Below are 21,784 nucleotides of genomic sequence, written 5' to 3'. Positions count from 1 at the left end.
TGAAGGCTTACAGTATTTATGAGACACCTCAGTTCAGCACTATCCTTGCTGGGAACTGGGGAATGAATGCTCTAACTTTTTTAGAATGGTTTATAAAGTATGCAAATTAACAAGGTTGTGACACTGCACCCCATATTATTCATAGTGATTTATTATTATACAATTATTACCTAATTATGATGTATTTTATGCATAGGGTTGTCAACCCTCCGGGTTTGCCGCAAGTCTCCTGGAATCGAGCTCTATCTCCTGGAGGCTACTGAAGCCAAACCAGAAGATTTTAGGCCTCTAAAAGTCCGGTGGCGCAGCGGGGCAAAGGCAGGCTCCCTGCCTGCCCTGACCCCACGCCGCTCCTGGAAGCGGCCGACTTGTCCCTGCGGCCCCTGGGGGGATGGGACAGGGGTCTCCGTGCGCTGTCTGCACCCCGATCACCAAGTCCGCAGCTCCCATTGGCAAGGAACTGCGGCCAATGAGAGCTGCGGGGGCGGTGCCTGCAGGCATGGGCAGCATATGGAGCCCCCTACCTCTCCCCAGGAACCGCAGGAACATGCGAGCCGCTTCCGGGAGAAGCACAGGGCCAGGGCAGGCAGGGATCCTGCCTTAGCCCCACTGTACCGCCGACCAGGAGCCATCCGAGGTAAGCATCACCCGGACAGAGCCCATGCCCCTCACCCCCTCCCGCATCCCAATCCCCACCCCAGCCCGGAGCCCTCTCCTGCACCCAACTTCCCTCCCAGAGCTTGCACCCCGCACCCCCTCCTGCACCCCAACCCCCTGCCTCAGGCTCAGTTTGCAGCCCTCTCCCACACTCTGAACCTCTCGGCCCCAGCCCAGAGCCTGCACCCCCTCCCAGACCCCAACCCCCTGCCCCAACCCGGTGAAAATGAGTAGGTGGGGAAGAACAAGTGATGGAGGAAGGGGGGATGGAGTGAGCAGGGCAGGGCCTCAGAGAAGGGGCGGGGTAAGGGGTGGGGCAAGGGTGTTTGGGTTTGTCTCATTAGATAGTTGTCAACACTATTTATGCAAGATAAGTCATGTGAGGTATCATTGGAAAAGTTATGATTTGCTGAATATGATTATCCTATTTTATGCATGTATCATTTTTGTATCTGAAGTTATGAATATTGACTATGTAACTGTATTTCAAATGTAGTTACACCTGGGTAACACCCACTAGACAAGATGCTTTCAGTCTAGATAGCCATTAGGAAATAAACAATAGGCCTTAGGAGAAGCTTATCTCTGACCTGAGGAGCCTTCCTGAAAATGCTACAGACAGCCTCTAAGTAATGGCTGCTATGACTCTACAAGGACATGTGATGAGACCACTTGTCTCTAGACTCCATCTTGGGATGTCAGTATTTTTCCACAGACCGGTCTGGGAACCAAGCTTTGGGACAAGCTTTTGAGCCATATGCAAAAGCTATATAAGGCACTGAGTGATTTCATCTGGGGTTCTTCGTTCCCCACACAAGAAGACTCCTGAAAACACCTGAGGAACAAAGACTGAACTGGGGGAAGTGCTGGACCCAGGCTAACAGGATTTCTAGCTTGTGAATGAAACACCTGCGGATTCCAAGCTGTAAAGCAAGTGCAGCTTGCCCCTTAAGAATTTGCAGCCTGCTTGTATCATCTCTTAGGGTGAGAATCTGCTATTCATAGCCAATCTATTTAGTATATTAAACTTAGTTTGCATTTTTTGTTTATTTGCTAGGTAATCTGCTTTGATCGGTTTTCTATGACTTATAACCATTTAATACCTATCTTTTGTACTTTATAAACTTCTTTTTTCTTTATCTAAACCAGTGAGTTGGAGTGAAGTGTGTGGAAATCATAACTCGGGGAAAAGGATATTGCATATTCCTCTCCACACTGAAGGAGGGGGCAAATTTTATGAGCTTATGCTATACAGTTCCCTGTGTAGCACAAGACGGTATAAATTTGGGTGTATACTTCAGAGGGGTACATGCCTGGGGAGCTGGGAGTTGCCTTAAGTTAGCCTTCCTATGCAGGGGCTGGTCAGAAAGCCTGCATGTAATTGCAAATGGGTATGTCCCTACCTGTATGTGTACTGGTGAGAGTGCAGGCCAGAGGGCTTTGCAGCTTGTCACAGCAGTACAGTGTGAGAGGAAGCTCAGGCTGGTGGATCAGGGGGCTCAGTGGTATCCCAGTTCCACATGGCACCCACGGGGGAACCCATCACAGAGGTAAAAAGCTTGTTTTAGTATTTTTAAAAAAATAAAAACAAAGTTAAAAAATTAGCTTCTGGATCCCATCTAAAGCAGGAAGCACCTTTTTGAAGCTGCTACCCCATCTCTTCTCTGTATTATACCTTGCAAGAGAACTAAGTTTATAGGGGGAAAAAACATAGGGTTTGGAGTGAGTGAGAGGCTCCCCTGTATTAGCACCTTTGAATAAAATAGCGTTCAACTCTCAGATAACTAAAAAATTAAAGGTGGTTTGAGGATTTATGCACTGGAATGAGACTCAAGAGACCAATTCTTAGATTTGCCACCAACTTCCTGCGAGACCTTGGGCAAAATCATTTAATCTCCTTCTGCCGCAAATCTCTATCTGTAATATGGGAATAATATTCTTCTCTACTTCTCAGGGTATTGAAGGATAAACTCATTAATGTTTGTCAGAGGCTCAGATACCAAGAAGACGGAGGCCATAAGTACAATCGGAAAATGTATCTGTTATCCTTGCACCATTAAAGAGCTGCTTTCACCTCATGGAAAAGCACTTTGAAAAACATTCCATCAGAAAACTCAATTCATGCATCTCAGTTCATTCACAGTCTCTGCGCTTCTCTTGCCTTTTGCTTTATCTTTAAGGAGATTTTCATGGAATGGAGCTTGCTATTTTGAAGATTTCATCCACTCCTATTTATTCCCTATTACAGTTGAAACCCTGTCCTCATTGCTGAGTATAAGAATAACAAACTGATAACTCCACATAAGGCTGAAACAGCAAAAGCAGGGGGGATTTGAAAAAATGAAAGCTTGTTTTCATGCAAATATTTCTTAATAAAAAATATAAAGTGAGAAAAGAAAGCTTTGGACTAGAACAGGGATGGCCAACCTGTGGCTCTGGAGCCACATGCGGCCCTTCAGAAATTAATATGTGGCTCCTTGTATAGGCACCGACTCCGGGACTGGAGCTACAGGTGCCAACTTTCCAATGTGCAGTGGGGTGCTCACTGCCCAACCCCTGGCTCTGCCACAGGCCCAGGACCAGCTCCAGGCACCAGCTCAGCAAGCAGGTGCTTGGGGCGGCCAAGGGGAAGGGGCGGCAAGTCGGGCTCTTCGGTGGCGGATCCCTCCATCCCTCTCGGAGGGAAGGACCTGCCGCTGAATTACTGCTGAAGAAGAAAGCGGCGCGGTGGAACTGCCACCGATCGCGATCGCAGCTTTTTTTTTTTTCCCCGCCGCTTGGGGCGGCAAAAACCCTGGAGCCGGCCCCGCACAGGCCCTGCCCCCACTCCACTCCTTCCCATCCCCTCCCCTGAATTTGCCATGCCCTCGCTCCTCTCCCCCACCCCTGAGCCTCCTGCATGCCACGAAACAGCTGATCGGGAGGTGGGGGAGGGAGAGGGAGGTGCTGATCAGCAGGGCTGCTGGTAGGTGGGAGGCGCTGGGAGCAGTGGGCGGAAACTGATGGGGAGCTGCTGACGTATTATTGTGGCTCTTTGGCAATGTACATTGGTAAATTCTGGCTCCTTCTCAGACTCCGGTTGGCCACCCCCCTGGACTAGAAGCATAAACAAGGTATTTTCCATTTAAGTGTAAACTCCTCTTTAAAGGAAAAAGTTACTGTATGCAATAGTAGAAGTTTCTTTGGAAGGGAAATTTGAGGTGTTTTCTAATGGGAATGTTGAAATAAATATTTAAAGATCCACTGAAGGAAGACATTAAATTATGAGAACAAAGAAAACCTGTATATTAAACAAAGGGATCCAGGAGTCGTATTTTGATGACCCATTAATGATAAAAATAATGTAGTCTTCCACTGGTCAAAAGGTTGGTCTGATGTCTTTCCAGCCCTTTGAACATGATGTCACTAGGGAGAATATGCATCACTTCTAACCCCATATAAGTTTTTATAATGTCAACCATTACTGTGGCATCCTAGCACTTTCCACAAGTAGTAAACATCAAGTTCTCTATTCCAAACCTGCCAGAGGGGAAAAGCTTCAAGTTGTTAGACTATTTAAAAAAAATGAAGTGTGAGTATTCTAATTTATCACTAGTTATTGCTGAGGGTTACTGCAGGAAAACCACCTCACGTCAAAGGGCAGGTTTTGCATTTAGCTCTGAATGCGGTGAGATTAGTGGTTATTCTTATTTCATTTAGTAGCAAATTTCATAGTCCCACTCCAATTCCTGTGGGAGAAAAAAAAGTCAGTCACTTACCCAGATAGTAACTGTTGATCTATGAGATGTATTATGCACATATATGTTCCACTGCAAGTGTACATTCACCCATATGCACTTGAGACTAAGACTTTTGCCAGCATGCAACCCTGATCTCCTTGTCCTCTTGGGTGAGAGCATAGAAGGGTCACATCCACCACTTCGCTCTCCATTTCTTAACACTGCTGTATGTAATGTCCAAAGTAGAAGGGAAGGTGAGTAGGTCGTGGAATGTATATGTGTACAACACATCTCAAAGAACCACAGTTACAGTGCAGGTAAGGAACCGTTTTTTCTCTCCCATTGATTGTGCACATATTCATGCCATTGCAGGTGACTCATCTGAAGTCCTTCCACTTGAAGGGAACTGCTAATCATCTGAACAGAGATTGTAACACCATCTTGTTGACTTGGGCAAGGATCTAGAGGCTTGAGTGATGGCAAAACGTCTGGAAAAGTTACATACAGATGACTACGTTGCTGATTTGGAGATATCCACTACATGAATTGCAGGCCTTGTCTACACTAAAGGGAAAAGTCGATCTAAGCTATGCAATTTGAGTTACGTGAATAACATAACTCAAATCGACGTAGCTTAGATCTACTTAGGGTCCACACTATACGACGTCGATGAGAGACACTCTCCCGTCAACTCCCCTTACTCTTCTCGATCAGCTGGAGTACAGGAGTCGATGGGAGAGCGATCGGCAGTCGATTTAGCGGGTCTTCAATAGACCCGCTAAATCAACTGCCAATGCATCGATCGCTGCAGTGTCGATCCTCCAGTAAGTGTAGACAAGCCCTCAGAAAAGCTGATGAAGTACACTGAGCTCTGGTAGAGTGAGTTGCTATCCTTGGTGGAGGAGAAGCTTTATCATAACACAGCTTAATGTAGTCAGTAATCCAGTGAGAAATACACTGAGCTGTTACCACTTGATCGCTAACTCTTTCAGTGTAGGCAATAAAAAGCCTGGGAGAGGCTCTAAAGGACTTAGTATGATCCAAATAGAATGCCAAAGCCCTGTGAATGTTTAAAGTGCAGAGCTTGTCTTCAGCTTTGGAAAAAATATGAAGAGAGAGTCAGGTGGAAAGCTGATCTTATCTTGGACATAAACTTTGGGTTTGGCCAAGGAGAAATTGTGTCTTTTTGAAAGACTGTGAAAGGAGGATCCACTAAAAAAACCAAAGTTCCAAAATTCTCCTTGCAGAAGAGATCGCCACCAGAAACACCATTTTCATAGACAATAAAGACAGTGACATTCTCACCACAGCTTCGAAGGGAGAACCCATTAACCTAGAGAGGACTAGGTTGAGATCCCATAACAGTACTGGATCATAAGAATATAAGAAGGGCCATGCTGGGTCTGACCAAAGGTCCATCTAGCTCAGTATCTTCTCTTCCGACAGTGGCCAATGCCAGATGCGTCAGAGGTAATGAACAGAGCAGGGAAGTTATATAATTCTTTTTTGAATCCTCTTATAGTCTTGGCCTTCACAACATCCTCTGGCAAAGAGTTCCACAGCTTGACTGTGCGTTGTCTGAAGAAATACTTCCTTTTGTTTGTTTTAAACCTGCTGCCTCCTAATTTCATTTCATGATCCCTAGTTCTTGTGTTATGAGAAGTATATAACACTTCCTTATTTACTTGCTCCATGCCAATCATTTTATAGACCTTTACATATCCCCCCTTAGTCATCTTTTTTCCAACCTGAAAAGGCCCAGTCTTATTAATCTCTTCTCATATGGAAGCTGTTCCATACCCCTAATCATTTTTGTTGCCCTTTTCTGTACCTTTACCAATTCCAATATATCTTTTTTGAGATGGGGCGACCACATCTGCATGCAATATTCAAATGTGGATGTACCATGGACTTACAAAGAGGCAATATGATATTTTCTGCCTTATTATCTATCCCTTTCTTAATGATTCCCAACATTATTCACTTTTTTGATCGCCACTCTACATTGAGTAGATATTTTCAGAGAACTATCCACAATGACTCCTAGATCTCTTTCTTGAGTGGTAGACCCCATCATTTTATATATATAGTTGGGATTATGTTTTCCAATGTGCATTACTTTGCATTTATCAACAGTGAATTTCATCTGCCATGTTGTTGCTCAGTCACCCAGTTTTGTGAGAGCCCTTTGTAACTCTTCACAGTCTGCTTTGGACTTAACTATCTTGAATAGTTTTGTATCATCTGCAAATCAGACACAGATGGGTAGATGTAGCATCTGTAAATAATCTGTAGATGTTGACTAGACCCTTCAGAAATTTGGAAACCAGAGAGTGAGATAAAATGGAAAATCCATCCACTGGCAGATAAAGAGCAGATATGGAAGCCAGGTGGGCTCATCTGAAAGGCTGGATGATTTTAGGTGCAACAAATAGACCAGTATGGGTCTAACCTTTGTGTGGTGGGGAGATGGCTGTGATGGGATGCCTGCCCCACATTGGCCGGTTAGGGGTAACTTTTCACACAACTGGAGCAGCTGTGTGAAAAGCAGCCAATAGGAAAGAGTCTGCGAGGAGCACCCAATCAGGGCTGGGCAGGCCCATATAAGAAGAGCTGCAGGGCAGAGTAAATTCAGTAGCTGCCTGGAGCTCAATGAGGGAGGACCAGGCTCTGAGCAGGAGGAAGAAGTGCCAGCATCCTAGTCAGAGCAGTGCTGCCTGCAGGGATTGGGGAAGCTGGAGAGAGCTCCTGGCTAGCTGCTAAGACTGGCAGGCTGAAGTCCTGAGGTAAGGCAAAGAAGGTGCTGGGGGCCGCAGGGAAGTGGCCCAGGGAAATGAACTGAGGAGTCTGAGAGGACGCAGCAAGTGGCGGCCATCTACAGGGTCCCTGGGCCAGGACCCAGAGTACTGGGGGGGCCCAGGTCCTCCCCGCCCCCATTCACCACTGAGGAAGTGGCTGGACTGAGGGACTGTGATACTATCCCCCAGAAGGGAGCGCACAGAGTGCAGCACTGCTGGAGGGCTGTGTCCTGAAGAAGACGTCACAGTCTTTGGAGTGACATGGGTCCAGGAGCAGAAGTGACAGCAGTGAGACACCACCAGAAGAGGGAGGTGCACTGACTAGCAGCACTAATTCCTGGGACAGCCAGCAGGAAGCGCCGCAGTGGTGATTGTACCCCCTCACATATGGTGGAGAAAACGGGTATTCGGTCGCCCCTGAGTGAGGGACTCAGACTCTTTGACCGCTACCCCCGATACAAGGGGAATTTGAAAGACTATCTGAGAGACAGTAAAGGTGGAGAGACAATGGAGCCACACTAGGCATGTTTTGCCAAGGGCTCATACACCCTCCCGGACTGGACTCCAGAGTCGGTGACCCTGTGAAAAGGGGCTAACAAGCAGCAAGGGCAGCTTCAGGCCCTGCTGCTACAGGTTCTCCAGATGCAACAGAGACTGTGGGAGACACAGGAGTGCTTGCAGGCCTACATGATCCAGCTAGCTGAGCAGCAGCTCTATATACTTAAGCTCCTGCAGAAGCGGGTCCACAGAGAACGAAAGGGGAAGCAATACACCAGGGCCAGGAGGCCTGTGGCTGAGCCAAATGAATGTTATGCCTATAGGCAGCAAGGACACTGGAAGGGAGAATGCCTCTACCAGGATGGGAGAAAGAAGCCTCTCCCAGAGAGTGGGAAGAAGCAAGAGCCCAAGAGAGTCCCACCTGTGAGGAAAATAGGAAATGGATGGGTGTTTTGGACTTGTGGGCAGCAAGGAGGGAGTGCCCGGACCATAGGTACAGGATCAAAGCCAGGGGAAGGGGCTGAGCAAGAGAAAGACAAACTTGCAGCCTTACTAATGACTGACCCTTCCACAAACCAGATGTTATTTTTGCATCTTTTATTTAGGTTGTGATCCTTCTGAAATAAGCTAAAAAAATTAATTCTCTCCCCTCATAATAATCAAGTTTAATATGCTTTTGTATCACACTCAGTTGGACAGTATCAAGGCAGCTAATGATCTCAAAGTCTCCCTGTGATGTTATAAGTTTGCAATATTGATTATTTATTACCACATACTGTAAGGCATAAAATCCTTATAACAGCAACATCCTAAGCATATTAAATGATTATTTTGAAAGGACAGCTCAGTTAAAAAGGGTAACTGACATATAAGTTGACTCTGGAGAAAGGAGAATGTACTTTTAATTACAACAAATTATTTTTAGAGCTTTAGAAGGATATTTTGTTTGCTGAAAAATGCTCCAAGTAATGCTCAGCACTCAAACTACAGCACTGCCAGCTTTTTCCATGATAATGTATTGTGAATGAACAGAAAAAATACCCCAAACAATAAAATGCCCCCATTCAGTTCAACGAGCAAGGATTTGAGGGATGAAACACATTACATTTTTGCTACATAGTGAAAGCACCCAAGCCCACTGACCCAGACTTCACTACGTTTTAAGGACACAATAACATGGTGGTGTTAAGTTGATTGGCAAGATGCATATTGAACTAGCAACTAGGTACATAACACACCTGCTCTCCTTTCTCCCCAACCCAGTTAGCTATGCTGAAAACACACTCACGGTTTCTTGTCTTTGGGATTCAGTGAGCTTTTCAGACAAGTCTGCCAAGATCTTTTTGGTTTCTGCATCAGTCCTTAGAAGGAAAAAAATGCAAAGATTCATTTTAAATTTTAATAGTATGGGTTAATTTAAACTGAGCAGCAATGATATGCCTTTAATCAGCATTTATTTATTTGGGGGTTTTAAGCTTTTGCAATGCCTGCACATTAGGGCAGTTTTAAAAACAGATCTTTTCTGTCTGCAAACTCCTAGACAAAGCAGCGGTCAGGTAGCAAAACCACATATTAAAATGTATCCACACTTTGAGGGCAGATAATGGGAAGCTAATTTGTGAGACATGCCACCACTCTTAAACTATGAAATGTATGACATATAAAAAAATCAGCAAGAGCAGAATCCAGAATGCAAATCATTTCTCAAGTTACTTTCATCAATAATTTTGTTCTAGGATTTAGATTTTAATGAAGACACAGCCATTACATAGTAGCTATTCTATGTAGTGAGAAAGTCATATTCCTGAGTTTTAGCTGCCCAATCACTTGCAATAAGATAGTGCTAATATTTGCTTTGTCATTCATTTAGAGATCTGACAACACTTTGCAAACAATTAACTTAATCCTAGCTACACATTTTGCAGATTATGCCCATTTCACAGAATAAGATGAGGCACAGAAAACATAAGTGACCTGCTCAAAGTCCATCTGTTTTTTTGGGTAATACAGAAAACCTTAAAGGCCTTAATCCAAGCTCATGGAAGTCAATGGTAGTCTTTCCATTGACTTCAGGGGGCTACTGATCAGGTTCTAAACACAATCTACCAGTGGAAGAGTTGAAAATAGTACAAATGATTCCCATCCCCTAACCGACTGGATTAGCCAATGGAAAATGCTACCTTTGAGAAGGATTGTGTTTATTATATACTGAATATGAAGATGACGTGACTTAGATAATTTATCATCATGCAGGTTTTCCTTCCCCCACATTTTGGAAGGAAGTTCTAAAACTCTCCTCCTTTTAAAATTATAATAGGAAGCATATTGTCCATTTTGTACTCCTATGATTGCTTTTTTATATTTTGAACCAACAAAAGTTAATTTCTATATTTATAAACAGCTCTTAAACTACATTTCCTAATTTATTCTTTAAACAGCTCATCTTTTCTGCCTGATGTGAAAATGGATACTACTTATACCGGTATCTTCTTGAAAGCTCCCTGCTGATATCATCTCCTAGGCGAACCTGTTCACTGCTCAGGTCTCGAAGGGAGTGGTGTAAGGAATGTAGCTGCAAATGAGAACACACAAATTAAGCTGAAAAAGTTTGAAATGTCTTTCTTCAGTGTCATTTCAAAAGGAAAAACGTATTTTAAAACGTTTTAAAGAAACATTTAAACAAAACATAGGTTAAAGATGACGAAGGTGTCAGGACCCTCCGGTCTGGAATTGTTTATGGTCTCCTTCTAGTTCTAAATACTACAACTATATTATTTCATATGTAATTTAACATTTATTCATAGTACAGGGCTGGATTAGGCAGGTGTGCTAGTATAGCACTAAAGCTTTTCTCCCAGCAACCATATCACAACACCACACTTCTCAGCTGTGCAACAGAAAATGAAGTAACAAGGTTATAAACTGAGGCTGTTCAAGTGCTTTAGAGCGTATTGATTTCAGTTGCCTGTCCCTTTCACAATCCAATCCTGGTCTCCCTGCTCCAAATCAATCAGCAGATCTGGGCAAGTGGAGAAATTAAACTCTCTGAACCATTTGTATTACCTTTCTAAGGCGATCTTGTAAATTTCACTTTGATTCTCCACTCTGAGCAAGTGGAGCAGTATAGTTACAGTGTAGAGCAGCATGATGGAGTAGGAAATTGCTAGGGGCTGGGGGACAGGAAGTAAATCTACTGAGAAAATACCATTTATAAATGAATCTAGACTTATATGGATTTAAATGATTGTGGAATTATCAATACACTTCAAAACTTGTCATATCTAACAAAAATATGGGAAGACCTGGCAAGGTAAACATAGGGAATGTGAATGCTGAGATTGTGAACGTGGCAAGGGGGGAGAATACCAGGATTCAAGCTGTGGTAAGTGAGATTTGAGCATCACCTCATCCCATAAATCAAATTCAGCCTATGGCCATAGTCAATAAAAATCATCCCAGAGAACAACTTATCTATGTTTTTACTGAAATAAAATGATATAGTTAATATTTAAGTAGTTTTATAAAAATAAGCAAAGCAGTACTTATATTGGCATATAACGTCTCTGTGTGTGTGTGTGTGTGTGTGTGTGTGTATATATACACACACACACACACATACATACACACACACACACCCCCCATCAAAATAAACAAAAAAATGTTCAGAAAGATATTTAACTATATATGCAAAAATTTTATTTGTATTCTGGGAACCACCATAAGGCACAAAGTGCTGTCTAAACACACAACAAAAACAGTGTTTTTCCAAACAGCTTATTATAAACAGATATTTTATTGTTGAAAAGGTTAACTAACTCCTCTTTTAGGGGAAAGGTCATTACAAAGATTATGGTGGAACAACTCGGGTAGTTTCTGGGGTCCTCAGACTTCCTTAACCCTGTGTAATAAAGATTTAGATTGAATTACAGTACAAAAGTTGCATTTTTACATCAGCTGATTGTCTAGCAATTAATGAAGATAAAGAGCTCATGCTGATTTATTAGATCTTTCAGCTCCATTCATATCTACCTGGGGAAGCCCAGAGAGTAGTTTGGGGTAAATGCTCATATGTGCTGAAGCCTCTACGGAGGTACAATAGGAATCCATCCTATTATCCTACCCATTCGAAGTGTGTATCAGGCTGTTTGGAGAGTTAACGAGTAGACATGGGGTGAGGTGTCTGCAACAGACCAACTGACACCCAAATCTTCATCTCCATCTCATTTCACCTGCCTGGTGCAATCGGACAAATAACTCAATGTCTACATGTAATAGGGTGAAAATAAGGGTGAGTTGGCTGAAATTAATACAAATAAAATTGAAGACACTGATATCACTATATACCATGCCTTTGTCACTATGAGTTTGGATTGCCATAATGCACTATACATAAAGCTACATATATGAAACCATATGAAAATTGTGGCCAATCATTTAATGAGTGATGTATCACACAGGGAGCAGATTCTCCCCCTGGGCTATCAACTACAGTTGTAGTCATTAAACAAGCTCAAGATGAGCTCCCTTAATTTAAAAGAGATGGGGATGGTCTCAGGGCATCCCACAGAAGAGCTCTTGAATCCAGAGCTTGCTCTCCTCATAGGCCTGTGAAAGTTAAACTGTTAGCTACAAGACCTGCTTTAAGCAGACATTTGGGGCTAAGATGAATGATGGACTGAGAACTGGAAGACCCAGCATGTTTGAGACAAGCACAGGTGAATTAAGGATGGGACAAGACTAGTGTTTTAATTCTGTGTTGATGTTTGTTTAAATAATTGTAAAGCACTAAGAGTTGTAGTCTTTAGATCTTTTTCTCATGAATACAAGGGCTAATTTATTACATGTCAATCCCATATCAAGAGATTTTGAAATAGTACCTTTTAGGATATATACAGCATGTCACTGCCTCTGTCACTCTTTATATAAATAAACGATCAAGTTTCAGAAGGAGCAATGACCAGCCCACCTCAGTCAGGAGGACAGTTCACACATGGTTAGTATTTTGAGTCTGAGAGGTGACAGTAAACGAGCTACAGCAAGGGGGATCTTAGAGGACCTTCCTCAAAAACATGCACAATATGCTGTGCTCACAAGTGACATGAGTGCACTATGCATATAGAATACTTAGAGAAACTCTAGAAAAGACTTTCATGTCAGCAGCCAAAATACAAGTCCATCTGCTCTGAATTTCACAGTTTTTTTTTTGTTTTTTTTTTTTAAATAACCGAAAGGGACATTTGAGAGCAGATCTCCTACTAGTATTGAGTACCTGGTCCAAATTATTGGCCTCATCGACAAACCGGACATTAGCAGACCTAGACCTCCGACGTCTAGTGGTCTGTGAGTCTCCATAATCCCTGAGAGGTGAGGTAGGCTGGAAATGGCGGCTCCCTTTACAAGATAAGAGGGAAAAAGATAAATGGAAAGAGAAAACTGAAGAAAGGGAAAAATTTAAAAAAGATTCTCACACACACATATGGGCATATAAGAAATCAAAGACACAATGTGATAAATTTCACAGACAACCAATAAATACATTTCTTGTGTGCTTGTGCATTTCATCACTCAACTTTCCCCCGCAAATACCTGCCATCTACCCACTAACCCACCTTCCCAGGATTTAGTCTAACATTTCAAACAGTTTTGTTTCTTTAAATCAACCTCCTAAAGAAATATTTCCTTCTCCACCCAAAAGTGAAGAATTTGTCCCCAAAATTACACCTGCCCAAGGCCTAGGAAGGAAAAAATTCAATACTGGGCCAATGTCAGCTTTTTCTATAAATAAAAACATCACAATTTTAAAGCCCAGTATTTCGAAGCTCTCTCAGGCTAGAAAGAGGAGATTTATATTAAAGGAAAAGGAAGATTCCCAGCTTCCCAATGAGACACATAGCTCATACTACCAGCCCTAAATAGTCCCAAAATGTTGGACTTTTAAAATCATGACTTTTCTTTAAAGAAAAACAAACATGATTCTACTCCATTTAATGTAAATTCACTCTCTAGCCTTAAAAGGATGTTACAATGCAGTGACATACTAGAGCTTCTTAACATTTACCTGTGGCTGCTTCACCATCCAGGTCACTTGTGTATAAACTTGAAAGAGAGGCACTTCTCATTCCAGAATTTCTGGACAATCGTTGGCTCCTTAATTGGCCTATAGATTGTTCCAGTGTCTCTTTTAACTGCAGTAAAATGACAAATTGTTAAAAGGTGTGTATACAGACATGCAAGAAAGTATGAATGTAAAAAGTGTGTGTATGTGTGCACGCACACACACGAGCATATATATAAATAAATAAAATTGTTTTGCTTTGAAAACCAAACAAAAATCTGGAAAATTGACTTAAAAAAAACAAATAGGGTTGCAGTCTAGGAACACCAGATTTTGCAGTTTGAGTTGAAGAGTAATTTCGTTGTGGCACAACAAAACATGTCGCAATACAGTGTCTATGGAACAAAGAGGCATCACATTTTGATGTCTCCACATCATAATACACCTCACGTCACATTTGCTGACGTAAAAGTTTTGGAGGCAAGTCAATAGTCCTCCAACCCTGTTGGCAAGAGGTAGAACTGGTCTGAAGAAGACAGGAGTGGTAGCCTCATAACATTTTAAGTACAGTATCTTTAAAATAAAAGTATGCACAAAAAAGTGCAGTGCAGCAGAACCACAAAGGACTGTCCTGCACCACAACCTAATCGGACAATGGAGCAAGTCTCAGCAAGACCAAAGAACTCTCACTAATTTGAAATGAATTGAGAAGGAAATGAGAAACATCAATTATTTCAAATTTCATAGAATTTGAGGCCTGACTGGACCATTATGCTCAGTTAGACTGAACTCCTGTATAACACAGGCCATAGAATTTCACCATGTGATTCCTGCATCAAACCCATATGTTCTGGTTGAGTTAGAGTATATCCTTTAGAAAGGCATCCAATTTTGATTTAAAGAGTACAAGTGATGGCAAATTGATTGAATACCTAAGTAAGTTGTTCCAATGGTTTGTTATTCTCACTGTTAAAACGTTCCTTATTTTAAGATGAATTTATCTAACGTCAGCTTCCAGCCATTGGATCCTGTTATGCTAGATTAAAGAGCTTCTGTTAAAACTAAGTCTCTCCCAATGTAGGTAGATATTTATAGACACTGATCAAATGACAGTGAATCAAGACAGTTTAATACAAAGCTGACTGTGAAGAGTAACAAAGGGATCTTACAAAACTAGCTGACTGGGCAACAAAATGGCAGATGGAATATAATGTTATAAGATCAAAGTAAAGCACTCTGGTAAACATGAATCTCAACTATACATACAAAATGATGGGTCTAAGTTAGCAGTTACCACTCAAGACAGAGATCTTGGAGTTATCATGGATAGTTCTCTGAAAACATCTGTTCAACATGCAGCAGCAGTTATAAAAGCACAGAACATTAGGAACCATTAGAAATGGATAGATAATAAAACAGAAAATATCATACTACTACTATATAAATCGAAAGTACACCCACACCTTGAATACTGCATGCAGTTCTGGTCACCCCATCTCAAAACACCTTTTACTTATCACAAGAATCAGAGGTCACCCAATGAAATTAATAGGCAGCAAACACAGGGAAATACTTAAACCAGTGGTTTTCAAACTGCGGGTCCCAACCCAGTACTGGGTCGCAGAATGTAAGGCACTGGGTTGTGGCGGCTCTGGTCCGCACCACTGACCGGGCCGTTAAAAGTCCCATCGGCAGTGCTGCCTGGCTAAGGCAGGCTAGTTCCTACCTGTCCTGACACCACGCTGCGCCCCAGAAGCAGCCAGCAGCAGGTCCGGCTCCTAGGCAGGGGAGGGAGGGAAGGAGGGGGCACAGGGCTCCGCGCGCTGCCCCCACCCCGAGCACCAGCTCCACACTCCCATAGGCCAGGAACCAGCCAATGGGAGCTGGGGGGGGGGGTGGAGTCAGTGTCCGTGGGTGAGAGCCACATGGAACCGCTTGTGAGCCTCCACCTAAGAGCCGGACCTGCTGCTGGCCGCTTCTGGGGTGCAGTGCAGTCCGTGGTGCCAGGACAGGCAGGAAGCCTGCCTTAGCACACCTGCTGCGCCGCTGACTGGGAACCGCTTGAGATAAGCCTGCGCCCCAACCCCGCACCCCAGCCCTGAGCCCCCCCCAAACCCAGAGCCCTTTCCTGCACCCCAAACCCCTCATCCCTGGCTCTACCCCAGAGCCTGCACCCCCAGACCAGTGCCCCCTCCGACGCCCTGAACCACTCATTCCCGGCTCTGCCCCACAGCCCTCACCCCCACATCCCAACCCTCTGCCCCAGGTCTGAGCCCCTCCCACACTCCAAACCCCTCATCCCCAGCTCTGTTGCGTCGCGGGCATTAAAAATTTTATTCAACTGAGTCACCAGAAAAAAGGTTTGAAAACCAATGACTTAAGTACCACAGGTTGACTGTGAGTTGTTTATTGCCAGGGGATGCTGTGAAGGCCAAAAGTATAACTGGGTTCAAAAAATAATTACATAAGTTCCTGGAGGATAGGTACATCAATGGCTATTAGCCAAGATGGTCAGAGATGCAATCTCATGCTGTGGCTATCCCTAAACCTCTGACTGCTGGAAGCTGGGATTGGATGGAGTGATCAACAACCAATATATTTCAAATATGAATAGAGTTGCATACCACACAAAAAGTAACTCAGCAAACTGAATTAATCCAAAAAACAGGCACGTACAGGAAACTATGCCAATGGGATGAAATAGTGTGGTGCACCTGGCTTCAGTGCTGCTGCTCTGCGGTCCCACAAAGTCAAAGATCCCAAGTCAAAGTGAGGCATGAGTCTAGAATACCTTTAAAAAGGAACTCCCCCACCCAATTAAAATTAATTTTACTGTTTCTATAGAGATATTGAGGTGGTAATATAAGTACTCAATGGACAACATCACAGCAACAAGAAGCAAAATCCCTTTAAAAATAACTACAGAAAGAATTAGAGAGAGATTCCTAAAAACGTTCTGTTTAACATCAACTTAGTCTACGTGAAATGCTGAAAGAAACCAGATGTCGTAAGAGGCATGAAGATAATCACACATTAGTAAGTTACACACACATTATTGAACAAGGTGCAGAACACAAGTGGTAGTTCATCCAGTCACTCATTTATTAAGCTAATAGCTAATATCTGTTCATGCTTTTAATCAGTTGTCTCACTTTAGCAGATAAAATGGCTGTTTTTGCAAGACAAGGGTAAAGACAACACTATTTGTATTCTGGTGATTTGTTAGATGAAGACCTGGGTACTTGTCATAGAACAACTGGACATCCAAATAAGATATGGATTTCAAAAAAAAAAAATATGTTGTAAGTTGCATGTATCAGATTGAAAAATCTTGATTCTGTAGGACTTCATTAAAGTACAGTGTACTACGGAAAGAAGAATTCCAATTGTATAGTAGCAACCAAAACTTTTACTTTTTTTTAAAGAACACCACAATAAAAGGATATTTGAAATATAGGCACTCAGTTTTGAGAACAGCTATTATTTAAAAAAGTAACAGAGATGGATATATATGGTCTAAGTTCTTAAAGTGATAGTAGTAGCAGGAACAAAAACATTTAAACATATCTTTACAAGAAAAGCAAACTTATTTTAAGACTGTCCTGAGACAAAAACATTGGTTCTCACATGAGATTCAAAGCACAAGGGATTGTTTAAGTTACTAACATCTGAATTCTACACAGATGAAAGAGAAAGAGGCAAGAATTGGAACTTGATAGCTAAGAAAAGACAAAGGCAGACTTTCACAGAAGAATAATGAAAACTCCAGCGGCTATTAGACACATAAGGGTAAGCAAACCCATCCCTGATCTAGCTAGAGGCCACACAGCAAGTAAGCTTAGAACCAGGAATGAAACTCAAGTCTCCTACCTGCCAGTGAACACTATCTCTTCTTATGTGACAATAGTGACATCAGGTCTAATGTTTTCACTAGCTAGAAGGAACCAAATTCAATCATGCTGAGGAAACTAGAGATAGGAAAGAACTAGGGTTTCAACAGAGTCTCGCTTTTCCCCATGTAATTGTTCCTGGTTAGCTTTGTCTTTGCTATATGTGTCTTGCATCCAGAACTGGCTGCAATCCTTCCTGGCTATCTTCTTCACTACAACTACAGAAGAAGCATCTTGGGGAGCCACTAACTTGCATTTTCGTAGTCAAGTTGAGCATCATGAGCCGACAGACAAATCCAGTTTCTGAAATATATTTAGGACAATCATCTAGGTAGTGCACTGTGGCTACCTTTTGCCACCATTCCTCTCAGTCACTGACAAACATACGGAGTTCTTTCCAAATAGACTGCAAAATGTTGAGTTTCAAGAGATGGGCATGGAAGACAGTCAGTTGTTCAGGAAGAACTCTGGACTGACCTTGTTAAAAACTAAACAAAACCAATGAGATGTAAATAAGGTTTACATAATGAAACTATATTTGGTGGATACTCCAGAGCACTGCAAAAAACAAATCTATCATAACATATAGGATTTGCTGCACTGGATCACTGTGCCATCAAACCTACTACCTTGCATCCAAGAGTAGCCAACACTTAATACTTCATAGGAAGGAAAAGACATCATTTCACCCTTCATTCACCCACCCAAATGTTTTATACATAGGGATGAGAACGAAGGGGAAGAAACAAAGATTCCTTTTGAAGTAAAGTGTAAACCAGGATTAAAATTCATTCATTTTAGGAGAAGCTCACAATCAAGACATGCCTATATTATGACTGAGCTAATTGTTGATAATCAAACTTCCCCTGAACAACTGAAGACAGGCAAAATAGAAGGATGCCAACTACAGTATCTTTATGCAAAGCAGGATGCTGTAATAATCTTCTTCTAATTTCTCCCTGTCAGGAATCGGGGCCTACAGCAAAGCTAGTCTCCAGGCAGCCTCATCAGTACATCTGGCCTGCAGCCTAATTAGCCATCCAACCTGATTGGCTGCAGAGGCCAGCAGGCTGGCTCTTAAGCCAGCAGCTGCAGCTCGGTGGCTTCTCAGCACTCATCTCCATGACTGTGGCCTGCTCCTGCATTACCTTATTCATACTGCTCCTGCTTGCATCGAGCCTTGCCTCTGTCCTTCCCCTACCTTGAACCCCTCCTTGCCTGCTACCCTGCTTGCTCCAGTTCCTGACCTCCAGTTTGACCCTTGACTCCAGCTCCTGGCTACGGACTCTGGCTCGACCTCTTGGCTCTGGTATCAAGATCCTGACCTCCAGTTTTGACCATTGGTTTTGGCTCCTAATGACTGATTATGGCTCTGAACCCGGCCACAAGGCCTGCTGCATGCTCCGGCCAATAGGCTACACTGCCCTCCTCCCAGTGGACTGACCTCCCTCATAGAGGCATTCAGGAATGGAGAGAACTGTTAAACCCATTTTTTTACTCTTTGCTCAAGTTTCAACAAGAGATGGCAGAATCCTAGATCAGCTTAGATATTTTGAAAACTTGATCATACCCTGGAGGTAACATGTAATTGTGGGGTTGGAAGGTAGATTTCTGGCTGCTAGAATTCAGAGCAGGACTCTTGTGAGGACACAATCTCAACACAATACACCTATGTTTAATTCCCTTGTATGGCCTCCCATCACCCACCAAAAACTTCCTCACTGTTCCAGCAGGCTTGGAACCAGTATAAGAGGGGCCAGTTGTATCAAGAATTCAGGCAGCCAGGGATGAGAAATAAATGGTAGCAAATCAGAAGCATGTCAAAATAAGCAAGTGAGACTGATAGCAGGCAGAAAGAAAGCATCAGACGATTGGTACACAGGAAGTATAATATGGATGTGAAGGTGATGGAAGATGATTTTTTTGCGTTTAGGGAAGTGAACAGGAACTATTTGGAAGATGAAGTTTTTTTTACTAATAGAGGGTGTAGACTATACTTTAGTATTCTAAATCTCCAACAGGAGATGTCCCAAAACTTTATTGCTCACCTTGAAGAGAAATCAAGTCAGAAAGATATCAGTCATCCAGATGCTAAAAAAGAAGGTCCTGAATCAAAATAAAATTCTGATACGGCCATGCTCAGCCAAAACCCAGTTCAACTTCTAGCTGTCTGAAAAGAACACCTACTAGTATGTTGAGAATAAATAAGCCTATCATGTTTTTCTATTCTCTGAAAAGTTAGTGTCTTTAAAAAAAAAAACCTGAATTAATTTTATCATTAGTAAAATAGTGAAAACTAATAAAACCCAATCGTGAGCCTACATTTATGTCTCCCATGTCCAAGAGAAATCTTAAGAGTAAAAATCAGCAATTAAATTATATATATCTATCTGCAACGGCACAAGTACTCAAGTTTATCTTCTAAATCAGAGTATTAGTATTGAAGACATCTACGCTTCCCAACTGAGATAGTTATATTCCCAATTACTAGGATAGAATAAAATTTTCCTACTGCTTTTTCAGAAGAAAAATAGCAAGTAATTCTACATTACAATGTATAAGTATGGAAATTCACATAATTTAAATATTTCAGTTTAATTTCTTTAAATATTCTACTTATCTGTATTGTGCAGTTTTATTTGGTATAGTACAACTGAGCACTGAAGGGCATATTTCACTAGAGTTTACACAAATTACAGAAGTTGTATTATTGAACTCAATGAATATATACCCCAGAGTACTCAAATATTAGGCCAATTTTCAAGCAAAACAGTACATTTTCCACATTTCCTTTCATACCACAGGATTCAGTTTCAATAAATCTCTGACTTTATCATCTCAAACTTGATAGCTCCCAGAGTACCAACCAATTTGTTCATCCTTAACACTATCCATCTCCTGTTTTACTCTACAATTAAATATCATCCCATTCATTTCTGATTAAGTTCACTCTGGGGCAAAGGCTTGCAAAATACCCTATGTACCACATTTAAGCACCATTCCATGTCAGAGGCTTAAGTCGTGTATAGGGCTTTGTGTGGGTCCTCTGAACTGTGGTGAATTTCGCCCTTCAGACATTTCCTAACGGGACCACAAAGAAAACTGGGCCAACCAGTACTAAAAGTGTTCTAATCTCATTCATGGTGTCAAGTATCAGCGCATAGCCGTGTTAGTCTGTATCCACAAAAACAATAAGGAGTCCGGCGGCACCTTAAAAACTAACAAATTTATTTGGGCATAAGCTTTCGTGGGTCAAAAAACTCACTTTTTCAGATTCCATGTATGTGAAGAAGTGAGGCTTTTTTTCCCCACAAAAGCTTATGCCCAAATAAATCTGTTAGACTTTAAGGTGCCACCGGACTCCTTGTTGCTAATCTCATTCAGAAACTCTATCAATTTCAAAAGGTGGTAGTACAGAAGACTATTAAAGATTGATTTATACTGTTTAAATCTCTCGCTAGCTTGCCCATTGCTAGACACCAATTTTCAACTGGTTATATAATAACACAGGAGGAAGAGGCTTAAGGTTACATTGAAAGTTGCTCACAGTTGCTATAGCTTCAGTCTGTTCATTGTTGTACTCTCTGTACTGTCCTAGCATCTGGTCAACGTGTTTCAGGTTTCGGTTGGTATCCTTAAGAACAAAATTGAGGAAAAAGAATGTTACATTAGAAATCGTCTCTCCAAAGAAACAAAAATGCATTACTTTGTTAGCTTTACCATTAATATACTTTGCCTCACATTAGGCATCTAAATAAGTGATCTGATTTTCAATGTGGCTGAGCACCCACAACTCCCACGGAAGTCTGTGAGAGCTGGAGACACCGAGCACCTATGAAAACAAATCAGACCAATCATTTTCAATAGATGCCTTAGTTTAAGCAGCCAAATTTTGCCTACACTGTATCAAAACCTTTCAGCCAAGGATCTTAAAGCAATCATTTAGCCTCATATTATGGCAATCCCACTGAAATTCCGAAGTATCACTCTTAAGGCAACATTGTAGTCACGGGTATTTTTGGTAAAAGTCATGGTCACAGGCAGTAAACAAAAATTCACACCCCTTACTAAAATTTGGGCCAGAGGGCTGCAGGTGCTCTAGAGCAGCAGTCCAGGGGTGCTGCAAGTGCTGGGGGTGGGGGTGGTCCCAGATCCCGGTGGTGCTGG

The 21,784-nt window shown here is 42.3% G+C and overlaps 1 protein-coding gene across 1 annotated transcript in view; it reads right to left on the bottom strand.

The window, feature by feature from the left end:
• The window catches only part of CEP128 (centrosomal protein 128), a 406,629-nt gene extending 385,340 nt beyond the window's left edge, over nt 1–21,289 (bottom strand). Inside the window, exons 1-5 of the mRNA XM_034769285.1 lie at nt 21,165–21,289; nt 13,731–13,857; nt 12,942–13,063; nt 10,153–10,244; nt 8,961–9,033 (exon numbers count right to left, since the gene is read on the bottom strand). Of these exons, the coding sequence (XP_034625176.1) occupies nt 8,961–9,033; nt 10,153–10,244; nt 12,942–13,063; nt 13,731–13,857; nt 21,165–21,218 (468 nt within the window). The 5' untranslated portion in view covers nt 21,219–21,289. The remainder of the gene's footprint in view (nt 1–8,960; nt 9,034–10,152; nt 10,245–12,941; nt 13,064–13,730; nt 13,858–21,164) is intronic.
• Nucleotides 21,290–21,784: the final 495 nt, after the last annotated feature.

This window comes from Trachemys scripta, chromosome 4 (genome assembly GCF_013100865.1).
Source record: "Trachemys scripta elegans isolate TJP31775 chromosome 4, CAS_Tse_1.0, whole genome shotgun sequence".
Classification (NCBI taxonomy): domain Eukaryota; kingdom Metazoa; phylum Chordata; order Testudines; family Emydidae; genus Trachemys; species Trachemys scripta.
This window is presented reverse-complemented; position numbering and strand designations above follow the sequence as displayed.